The following is a 12,366-nucleotide window of genomic DNA, read 5'->3' as shown; positions in this document are numbered from 1 at the left end:
CTGCAACGCCGACCCCAACAAACGGCGTGACCCTGAGCAGATGGCTAGGCAGGGGATCTGCCGAGCCAGAATTAATAGCGTGTGCCATGTCACATTGTCTGAGAAGTGCTGCCTAAAACTCCCTGTGCTCACTCCCTCTGTCCCCTCAACTACACCCTTCTCTCCCTCTGTCCCCTCAACTACACCCTTCTCTCGCTCTGTCCCCTCAACCCTTCTCTCATTCTGTCCCCTCAATTACACCCTTCTCTCATTCTGTCCCCTCAGCTACACCCTTCTCTCCCTCTGTCCCCTCAACCCTTCTCTCCCTCTGTCCCCTCAACTACACCCTTCTCTCCCTCTGTCCCCTCAACTACACCCTTCTCTCCCTCTGTCCCCTCAACTACACCCTTCTCTCGCTCTGTCCCCTCAACCCTTCTCTCATTCTGTCCCCTCAATTACACCCTTCTCTCATTCTGTCCCCTCAGCTACACCCTTCTCTCCCTCTGTCCCCTCAACTACACCCTTCTCTTCTTCTGTCCCCTCAACTACACCCTTCTCTCCCTCTGTCCCCTCAACTACACCCTTCTCTCCCTCTGTCCCCTCAACTCAACCCTTCTCTCTCTCTCTGTCTCTCTCGTTACTCCACCCCTCACTCATTTTGTTTCCCTATTCCTGCCATCCATCTTACTGGCCCTCTGATCACCAACGTATTTCTCTGTCTCCTTTGATCTTCCTCTCTCCTCCTATCTATTTACCCCTCTCAGATACCTCCCTACCTATTGCTTTCCCTCTCTCTTGTCCCCCTTTCCCCCCACTCCCCCTCTCATCCTAAAGTTTCCTTGGGCCAGTCCTTGGAGTACTCCATCATTACCAACTTCTCTGTTTTTACAAACACTCCTTCGCTCCCTCCCTCCCTCCCTCTTCCACTTTCCCTCTAGTCTATCTCCCCCTCTCCCTCTAGTCTATCTCCCCCTCTCCCTCTCTTTCTCATCCACTCATTCATTCACTCCCGTGCTCATTCATCTTGCTTCCAATAGCTCAAAAAGACAGTCATTCACAGGTTTGCTCATTCAGAAGGGCATTATTGGCAGACAAATAAGGCACCTGTGTTTCAAAAGCTCTCCCACTGAATAGCCTGCTGTACCATTTCCTCCTGGCCCTCTGGCGCCCGCACTTATTCACTAATTTACTCACCCACTCATCCACTCACGCACCCACTTGGTCTCTCAGTTAGTCAGTCGCTCCTCATGTAGAAACTTTTACCCAGAGCATCTTACAGTAGTAACTGCACACTGTTTTTATTCTATATCATTTTTATCTTTTTCTTTTTTGTCTGTAAAGCACATTGAATTGCTTCTGTGTATGAATTGGGCTTTATAAATGAACTTACTTGCTTGCATACATTTCTTCCTCCACATTTTCCTGTCTCGCCCTGACAGTAAAAAGAAAAAAACGCTTGTCATTCTCTCTTTCAATCTATCGTGTCACAGTCTCTTCTTTGCTATCTAGTCTTGGGCGTGGATGCTCCAACAAACATTTCCGAGGCCCCTTCAGAATCCGCAGGACGCCTGCCAGGAATGGGACAGGGGGTCAGAGGGATGTCGGACCCCCTCAACAGGCCCCCTACTCCAATCACCAAGGCTCTTCCTGTCTCTCAGAGGCCCCCGGCTGACAGCCCAAGAGATGGAAAGCCAGGGTGTCAGGGCCTTAGTGCAGCTCACTTGGCAGGCTCACAGTAAGACTGTATGTGTGTGTGTGTGGGTGTATGTGTTTTTATTTGTCTGTGTGTTCTCTTTGTGTGTATGTGTCTATTTATCTGGGTGTTTTGTGTGTGTGTGTGTGTGTGTGTCTATCTGTGTGTTCTGTGTGTGTGTTTAGGGAGTGCACTGTATGTGTCTTTGTTTGGTATCTCAGTGTTGATTGTGTCCATGTTTGTGTGTGTGTGTGTGTGTCTTCATCTGTCGTTGTCAGTGTGTTCATATGCTTTTGTAGCAGAGATGTAGTCGTAAGAAATCAAGGGACAGGGTTTGATAAGTTCATTTGGCTGAGGCTCCCCCCCACACCAGTCAAAAATGCTGCAGTTGAGACAAAGTAAATCTGACCAAACAAACTTTTTCTCCACTAAAACAGCATTTAGCATTAGCAACAAGGAAACTTTTATCATGTAAACAACAATAGCACTTAGCATTAGCAACAAGGAAACTTGTATCTTAACAATGTCACACTACTCTGCAGTAAGCCTCATCACTGCAAGACCAGGGTTTAAATTGTGTTTGCTGATTAACCTAAGGGTTCAAAGGCGGCAGTGCAAATGACCAGCAGTGTCAGGGGGCAGTAATCGAATAGAGTTACCACCCCCTGCCAGTAATCGAATAGAGTTACCACCCCCTGCCAGTAATCGAATAGAGTTACCACCCCCTGCCAGTAATCGAATAGAGTTACCACCCCCTGCCAGTAATCGAATAGAGTTACCACCCCCTGACAGTAATTGAATGGAGTTGACTTACTTCTTGCTCTAACTATTCCTTTATTGCTTGATTGACTGTGACCCTCAGTCACATAAGGATTATGATTTAGACTTCCAGGTTGAGTGAGAAGCATGCTAAGAACAAGAACGGCATCAGATACTCTTCGGAGGACACACATCTCAACATCGACTGTGCCGAGTCTGCTTGGAGTGATTGTGACAAAGCACACTCTGACCCTCTTCTGCAGACCCTCTACCCCAAGGTCCCAAAGCACATTGTTTCAATACCGTCATTTGATACAGGCTCATTTTATCTTTACCCCGTTTCTTCCACCCGATTTTCCTGATATTCAGCTTGCAGAAGAGAGTCAGGGAGGGCAGATCTTAGCTGACCCACCACAACACACTGTTTTGTGCATTCTTCACACCCGCTGATTAACCTGTTGCCTAGGTGGACTCTTGTGGTTATTCAATGCACTCTCTGTCCGACATTCTCGTTAGTTTAAGGTCATAATGAAACTTCTTTCTGTATCCATATGAGTACCATCCCCCCTTCCCCCTTCCCCCACACACACACACACAAACACACACACACACACACAGGGTTGGATACCTGCCTTCACATCATCTGGCTCCCAGAATCATTCCTCCAAGATGAGGCTATCCCCCAATATGATTTAATACATTTTCTTATTGCGCTCATTCAGTATGCCTGCTGGTCATTCAGTTAGCTCTTTCTCGATTGAACTGGTACAAGATGGTTAGAAATAGAAAAGTCAGACTGTAATTTGGTCCCTATTTATAATCCATTTCACAGAGGAAAATAAATCAACAGAGCCATGTGGAAAATGGGCAGGAACCACATGTAAAGCATGAAAGGAAGAATAACTTTCTTTCAACCCTCCTACAAGTATCTTAGTATTAACATACACAGAACATATATGAATTTTTTGAAGCCACTTCACACAAGACACCAGTTTTAGAAACTGGAATTTTTTTTAAACTCTAATATATACATCAACTATTTACAAAGGGTATTCTGGAAACAACACAACAGTCCGATCTCCAGGAATCTAGAAAAAAGCTTTCTGTTTATACACCAAAGTGAAAGAGGTTACAGAGGACCTACTTGGCCATAGAACAACATTTAAGTCCAAGAATAACAAAACACTGAGAAATCCAACAACTCAAGTAGACAGGGCTTCATTAAGACAATACTTTATTATTAGACCGAGGTGGGAATAGTTCAAATCCTTTCTCTGCCAATTCAAATTCATGGAGGAAATTTAATTGGAAAATAGTCAGCCATTTTTTCAGAACTCAGAATATATTCTGAATATTTTTACTAAAACTGATGCAAGGTATTTGGTTTCCAATTGCCCTGAGAGTGCATGTTAGCTGTTCTTGGATCCCTGTCAGACATTGCGCTAGATAGGAAGGAATGTTACTTATTACAAATACTTTAAATTGCAGCAAAAAAATAAAATTAAGATGGCTCAAGAAAGAAACTCCAGCAGAGATGGAGTGGATTGTGATTAAGGACAATTTATACATATAATATAAAACAAAAAAAACACTAGTTTAAAAAGAAACATCAATTCACAGAAAGTTGATTGTTATTCCGTAATGAACATTTCTTGGATTTGGTTTGTTTGTGAACTGTACCTGTATTTTTGTCATGATTCTTTCTACAATATATATATTATGTAAAACAATAATAGCATTTAGCATTAGCAACAAGGAAAGCTGTGTCATATAAACAATAATAGCATTTAGCATTAGCAACAAGTAATCCTGTATTATGCAAACAATATGTCGTACATACTGTACATAAATGTTTACATCAAGTAAGACTGTAATGCCAGTATCGTATCACAGTATCAGCATTTGGAAGACATATATAACATCACGTGGTTTTTGGTGAATTTTATTTTGTTTTTAACAAACTGATTTAGATTTTAATGACATGGTTTCTATCCATGGGTTGCACTGACATTTTGTAACCAATGGGACTGTGAGGACTCCGCGACACTTGTTTATTGCAGAATAAGGGCCATAACCCAAAACAAACCCGTTTCAGCCTTGCTTGTTAAATATGAAAATGCATAAAAATGAACACAAAGTAGAGGGATTTGCTTTTGTTGGAGACTTGCATTGTTGTGACATTTTTTGGCTTTATCCTCCTTGTTCTCATCTCTGGTTTAGATTTCAGCAAGGATCCTGCAAGTTCTTGCTACAATGAAAACCTCCCAAAACATTGGACCAGGTCCGTATTGACCACACTACTGTGTCTCAAGATTCGAGAGATAATATTTCCACCACATCCTGACAACAAACAAAATCATTTGTATTGAGGTTTATAGAAACAGCGGCTGCCAATAATCAAAAAGTATTTCATATAGTTTCAATAGTCAAAAAGATTAAAGGAATGTGCAAAAGGTTTACACAGAAACCGTGTGGAACTATGTGTTGACTTAGGATTTCCATACACGCTGATGTGTGGTACATGACTAGCTACAAAGGTACCAGAAGATGCAGTCTGGTACCTTTGAAAGCGAGTGGTTTTTCATGACATGGGACTCAGAGTAGCACATAAATGACAATCGTGGACAATTTTCTGGGACAAATTCTAGCTCAACGGTGCCACCTTTCCAACTGGTGGCCGAAGATGGCAGAATGCATATTTAACAGCAATAGTGTCTGTAATAATCATAATGCAACCTACTGCCAGTCCTTTCAAAGCCAATGTGTGTGCACCTACTGCATGAGATCAAGTCAGAGATTAGTGTTGAACTAAGAAGACGTTGCCCTTTTTCTCCCTTACATTTTGATTTGTACCATATGCACAAGTCATCTTATGGAAAAAACAAAAACTTTGGACATTGCTGAACAAGGGTATGTAACAAAAACCTAAAACATTTGGGTGTTTGTTACAAATCCCCCCCCACCCGCCCCCAATTATTTTTTTAATGATAATATGTTCTGTATACGTAGAATATTTTAGTCCCACGATCACTGTGTTCCTTCCAGTTTCCTTCAGTCTTAAAGCAGAGAAAAATGTCAGTCTGGAACGCAGAGGTCAATTTGTCCTGGAGGGGAAAACAAACTTGACACAATCTCCTGCCCAAAAAACCAAATAGTCTATTCCAAAATATTTTATCCACACCAAAGGTGCATAGACTTGCCTTGGTCACAGCCATTGACCGGTTTACCATGAGAATGCCACTCAGGTGAGTAGACCCTAGTTCTAGTTTTTATAAATGGAACCAAAATGGATTAAAGCTCCTTCATTATTACTGGTAATAGTTTGAATTTGTTACAGCATAAGAACTTTTTTAGTGTAATTTGTTGTCTCTTCTAAAGGATTAAACACTCTTTCTCTTGTTTTGGTAATATAATTAATAATATAATGTATTTCCGATCTCATGATCAACTGCAGATTTGACATATTCCAAGGGTTTGTCTCTTGTTTTAGTAATATAATGAATAATACATATTTCAGAACTCATGATCAACTGAACTGTTTTTTTAATCAGACGAAGCAGCGGCCCAAGGCAAAGACTGCACTCTGAAAGGTACTGCGTAGTCAGAACACACACTGAACCAGAGAGACCAGACCACACTCATGTACTTTTTATTAAACTGTTTCCCTCATTAGAAATGAGAATCCAATCTGCCATCCACATCTCCACTACCCCTCTAGGCTGATTAGAAAATATTTGTGGTATCAGGTTTGACATCTAGGGTTGGTAAAAGAAAGACATTAAGATTTTCTTTTAATGTTTTAGTGAAAATGAATTGTATTTTATTCACGGCCTGTGTGAATAAGAAATACCGCAACTATTACATTTGACATAAATTGGTACAGTATAATTACTGTACTTGATTTCTTATCAAGTTTTAGATTCACTATCAAGCAATAAAACTTAATTTAAAGCCATAACTAAGGCAATACATTTTTACATTGTGACCGATAGAAATGCATTTCTACAATCACTTTTACATATGTAACAATATAAAGCTATTTATGTAAGAATTAAACATTGTAATTGTATGTATAACATAACAGAGTTAACTGAATATGAACCTTTTGTCAAGGGGAAAAAAATGCCAACATCACCCACAAAGCAGATTTTTTAACTAGATCTTTTTATCAAAAGATTGTAAAAAAAATAAAAATATGCTCCTATAAATTTGCTTTTACAGGCACAGTCATAATTCCCCTAGAACTATTTAGAAATGTATCACCCCGTCTTTTTGGCACTGGAAACAGAAAAGCTCTGATCCAGGCTTGGGACTGCTCACTGAGTCGTCTGATAAGAGAGCTTTGAGGGCAGGGCAAAAAGAGAGAGAAGGGGGGCTACTAGGCCGTTTGAAGCCCCAGAATCAGCCTCTCCCCCTGGAATCCATGTCCCGTCGACATCGCTCTCCATGTCCCGTCCATTTGTCAAGCTGTCGGGCCTTTGAAGGGAGCCTTCTCCCAATCCCTCATGGCCTGAACCTCCTCGCATTCACCCGTTGGCCACTCAGAGAAAAAGTGTGACTCTTGTCTTGTGATGCGCCGTGGCTTTGATTCATAAAGAGAATCTGATGTTATCTGATTCCAACATGACAGAGGCAGAGGCTTGAAATAGGTTTATTGGTACAGGGAAAAGGTTAGAGGTCAGCCTGTGTTTGAGGGCGAATATGGTTTCCCTGCCTCTTGGTGTCTGCAAGTCAGTCTGTGCGACACCTACAGGTCTGTGAATTTGCATCCATCTTGAACTTTATCGGACACCTACACATTTGGTGCATCAATCTGGAAATCTGTCTGAAAGTCTGAAATGTTTTCCTCTTTGTCCATGATTCTCTTTGTCTTTCAGGAGGTTTCAACATAACACATTCCTGATTAGCACTTAGGACCTGCTGAGGGAAGAAGTCCAATTTCATTACTTGTTGCATCACCTTGCTTTTCTCCACTCATTCCGTTTTCCAAAACATCTCACCACTAATAAAATATCCTCCGAGGATGATTTATCCTAAACCCATTAAGATGAAAACTGGTCCTCGGAGTACTAAAGGAAACACATTTTTCCTCTAATCGATTCTACCACTTTTCAGATAATTTCACTAGTCACTAACAGTTTCACATTCCCCTCAGGACTCCTGTCAGCCTGTCCAGAACTGTCCATCAGTGGGACAAACATACAGTATAAGCATATTTAATTTGGTGACCACACAGTAGTTCCAGGCCATCTTGTTGAGATCACAAATGAACAGTCAATTCTGGTCCGGAATTAAAAAAGAGTTTAACAGATGAAGACCAAACTGTCTCCTGGCCATATGCTCATGCTGTCAAGTGGGTGGATTTATAGATGAGCACTTGTGGCTTAGTCATGATTGCTTGAATTGGCAGCTTTTGTTCGTTTTATTGACCTCTAGAGAGGGTCCCTGTCCATTTAAATATAATTGTTTTATACCTTATTAGAGGTATAGAGGGGCATGGAGAGAGATTGAGTAGGAATAGAGTCTACTGAATGATGGACGTAGCTTAATTTGAGTCAAATCCGTGGCTTTGCTGTTAGCTTTTAATAACTGTATACATTTTTCACAACATAGTTTTGGTCGTGAGCTTGCAGATTCATTTTCCAAAGCCCTTGGAATCGTGATACAGATGCCAAAATGCAGCTGAAAAAGAATTACAAGTTGGGGCCTAAAAGGAAACGTTAAATCATATCTGAAAGGGTCCTTATAAAAATATCTTATGAGTTTTACAATAGAGAGAGATTATTGGTCAAATTTAGCAGTTAAATTTGAAAAACATTAAATAACAAGAACCTCAAAAGATTTATTCCATCTCTCTGTCGGTCTCTCTCCCTGAAAAGTAGTTAAACTTGTGAACTTGTGTTGTCTTTTTTAATGTGTTCAGCTGTAAAACATTTTGGGAAATTTTACGCTTCCTACATTCAACGTTGGGACTAGCTGGAGGACCTCCGCTGACCATTAAAATAAAGTACGGAAAAACGGATCGGGAGGGATGTGGACCTCGCCTCTGTGTCTTCACAGTGTAGGCGTCAAGCCAGTTGCACTCTTATACAAAATATTCCCCTGCTATAATTCCCCCTGTCCCTCTCAATCACTCTTTCTCGCTCTGTCTGTTGCTCTCCTTATCTATTTCCCCTTCAAACTCCCTAACTCCTGATCTTTCATGCTCTCTTTTTCTCTTATTGACTCCCCCTCTCTTTCCTTCTCTCCCAGACTCGCCCGCTTTCTTTATCTCGTCGTTTCTCACCCAATCCCCTTCCCTCTATCTCTGTCTTTGGCAGACCAGCGAAAGGTCAATAAAAGTGAGTTATGCCGAAGGATATGAAACTTGTGGATTTATATGGTATGCGCTGGAATAGATAGCATCTGGTACAAAACGAAGAAGAGGAGGAAGAGGAAGATATATGGATTCTTAAGCAACGTCGTAGTAAGGTGTTTGGGGTTACATTCCTGCTGGGCAGGTTGAGATCAATGTCTAAGTCTGAGTTATTTAATCAGCGTGTCAAGGCGTCTGACACCAGTCACGTTGCCAGACTGTGTTTCTAATGCTGTTTCAGGTTTTAGTCAAAAGCCTGTAAACAACATTAATCAAAAGACAAAACGTTAATATATTCACACACTCACACCCACACAGAGTGGGCAGGACAGGATGCTGTCAGCCCTCCTACAGCCTTTGAAGTCTGGCGATGGTACAAATAGACTTCACCGGGCAAAGGATGAAACCACAAAGACATTCAAATGATCTCTGTGAAAGAGAAACGGCAGAGAGCTCTATAGGAAGGTGGTCACTGCCTGCTTTCCTCTTTGATCTGCACATTTTTGGACAACTCTGCAACAACCTTGTAAAGTGTTTTAGGGATGCTTATGGACATTAGAACCCTATGTTCCAGATTGAATGGCTCAAATAAAGAACAGTAACCTCGCCATTTAATCCAATGGAAAATATTCCTCATGTGCTTGACATTTGAAATGGATACAGAGTATATCTTAATTGTACTAAAATTCTATTTCAAATCAGGTATCATAAGTTGTATACCAAAGTAGGAAACAAGTGGGTCCATTTTAACACACTGGAGTATCCTGATCACTAATTAAAATGTACTTAAATAGCCTATTACTTTAATAATATTGAGCCTCCTAAAGTACAGCATCAGTGGTTCCAGCGTAATACACTTTAATCATACCATCCCACAATTAATTTGAAAACAAATCAAACATTGGTACTTCACCATATCTGTCAATGCAACAGCCAATCAGTAGCAAGATCTGTGACACGTTTCTATGGAAATGGGGCAACCAGCAGAGCACAAACAACATTGTAAACATAACCAATATTCATCTTTTGATTTATTTTTCCTTGTCAAACTTGAACTATTTGCACATAGTTACAACTATACAAAGCTGATAGTAACATCTGAAATGCCGCTTAAACATTTGTGTTTGTAATGTTAACAGATTTTAGCTTTTTTTCCCCCTTCTGCTTTTGTTATTTATTTTCATGTATCGTTCTTATTTTCCACTGGCCTTGTTAATGTAAACAAATCTTTCCAATGCAAACAAAGCCTTTTAACCTAAATTGAGACAGAGTGGGCGGAGCAGCCGAAGCCCTCACTATCCCGGTCTCATTTCAGAGAGTGATTGAAAATCTACTCTTTTGTCAAGGGAAAACACGGTCTGTTTCATCAGGGAGTACACCAACCAGTTAGTTAACACGTTTGATTTAAATAACTAATGGATTACACTGTCATTTGATCGTGATCTGGGATCTTAAGATGTCTATTATAGTGACATATAGAAACATACCCAGCCTAGTGCTTAGAAATAATGATGTAGGCATATGCATGAGGGCTTAGTCTGAAATCGTAAAATAAATGTTTCGGACGTTCCAAAACACAAAGCAATCTTGTGTGGGCCTGGGAAAAAACAGACTTCCTAACAACATTATGCGAAATTCCGTGCCAAAATACGTTCGGTTCGGTGCTGTAATTTATTACCCGGTCAACACGTGGGAATACTATTTCTGCACCATAAAATAAGCAACAACTCCACTCCACGTTCATCTCGCGATAATACGACGATCCCTCAATGCTTGTCTATGGTGAGAGTTTCCCTAGTCTCGCGTGATGTTTGAAGTTTCCCACGCCTGTTTTTGTGGCGTCTGCCCTTTTCTCACTCTCTTTAGCGACCCGCTGCCTCCCCCTCCTTTCTGTACTCCTCTCCCGCCCCCTTTCTTTCCTTCTCCCTGGTCCCTTCATCCACAGTCTGCTTCTGTTGTCTCGGCGGATTGTTGGTCTGGGGAGAAAGGCTATCGCGAGTTTTGGAGTTTTGGTGAGAGTTTGTGGAAGATGGCGCCTGTTGTGACAGGGTAAGTCTGAGATTCAGGGCTGGTGGTTGTGCTGGAGTTAAAGTGAATTTAGCTAAGTTTTTTTGAAAGAGAATCGGGTGCTTCCGTCCAAGCCTAGATGGCCGAGGACGTGTAGGTGTCTGTGACCCTTTCTATTCAGTCGGTGAAATTATTTTCTTTGTCTATATGTATTGTGTGTTTTCCTTTGACTACTTCACTGTACTGACTGTTGCTGCACCGCCGTGCAGTGCTGTGGAGCTCGAGCTAGCTCGCTGCTACTACTAGCAATCAGGGGTCCTTTTTCAGCACCAGACAACGACACGAGTACAATCAGTGTGGGTTGGAGAAAATAAACGGCCGTCTTAGTCTATACTCAGATAATATTATTCAACAGTATATCCCACGATAGGATTGTATTCACCTTGTATCCATGTTGCAATTTAATGTACGGTTCCGCTGTGGCTGAAACACGTTGTGGCTTTGTCAAACAAGGAATCGTTTTCTGTCTGAATCTTGATTGCGTTCATTCTCGTCTGTCTGTGTTGTAAGCTGACGAGCTAGCTAGGTTTCTGGCTATTTTTCTATCGATTGTTGGTAAATACACTTGCAGTTGAGTGAGTAATCTATGTATTGGCATGCGTAAATCTGCTCGAAGATAACGTAGTGTTTACAAAACAGCCCCGTGCTTCCCAATGCAATTGCTTCTCTGTGCGCGATGTAGTCACATTGTTTTGTTTATGCCGAGTGCAAGTAGCTAAAGACAAGACGTTAACCCCGTAGAAACTAACCCAAGTCAAGTCACATAATTGCATTGACGATTATTAAATTATATTTAGCTGTACACCTGTCATTTAATTTTTTCTGTGAATCGGTAAATGTCAGAAAGCCAGCGCTAGCTACTGGAATGCAAAGCTCACCAAGAAAGCAATGAAATTTGACGCCCCTGTCCAACGTCGGTTCACTGATTAATAACACCGAGGGATTCGATGAACGAGTATAGCTAAAGTTGTTTAAGCCTACTCACATTTCTGAAAGTCAATCCTTAAAAGAGGCAGTTATCTAACTAATCAGTCTAAATACCCCATGTTTATGCTGGTCTACGAAACCAGTTATTCTTCCAGACTTTTCATATTTTTGAAATTCCGTGGAGTTAGCCCAGTTTCTTTTATTGCAGCTAATTATGAAATTGCTAGATAATACGTCGTGGTAATTCGTTTTAGATAAATGAAAGGGGCTTTATTTTGCCTATCTGTCACCAGACTGTATAATTAACAGGGAAATAGTATTGTCATTATACCTAATATCGAGTTCTGTGTGGACATATTATCCAAGTTCCCATTGGCCATGTGATGCACTATAGTATTAATGTTGCTAATATTTATTATGGATTAATAGCGTCTGCAGTACATGTCTATCTGGTCTTTATTTCTTCCCGGCTGTCAAAACGGTTCTGTAATTCTGGTGGTTGGCCTGCACATTAGCCAAACACCGTACATGTATATATTTTTTTGTACTGTGGAGTCCGTAATCCCCCCCAGACAGCTCAGTGGGT

At 41.1% G+C, this 12,366-nt stretch overlaps 1 protein-coding gene across 1 annotated transcript in view; it reads left to right on the top strand.

Annotated features, from left to right (window-relative positions):
• Positions 1–10,680: 10,680 nt before the first annotated feature.
• rbpjb (recombination signal binding protein for immunoglobulin kappa J region b) overlaps positions 10,681–12,366 on the top strand; it is a 41,992-nt gene continuing 40,306 nt past the window's right edge. The window contains exon 1 of the mRNA XM_029117389.2: positions 10,681–10,835. Coding sequence (XP_028973222.1) covers positions 10,816–10,835 — 20 coding nt within the window. The 5' untranslated portion in view covers positions 10,681–10,815. The remainder of the gene's footprint in view (positions 10,836–12,366) is intronic.

This window comes from Esox lucius, chromosome 24 (assembly GCF_011004845.1).
Source record: "Esox lucius isolate fEsoLuc1 chromosome 24, fEsoLuc1.pri, whole genome shotgun sequence".
Lineage (NCBI taxonomy): Eukaryota > Metazoa > Chordata > Actinopteri > Esociformes > Esocidae > Esox > Esox lucius.
The sequence above is the reverse complement of the archived record's forward strand: the minus strand, read 5'-3'. Positions and strand labels throughout refer to the sequence as shown.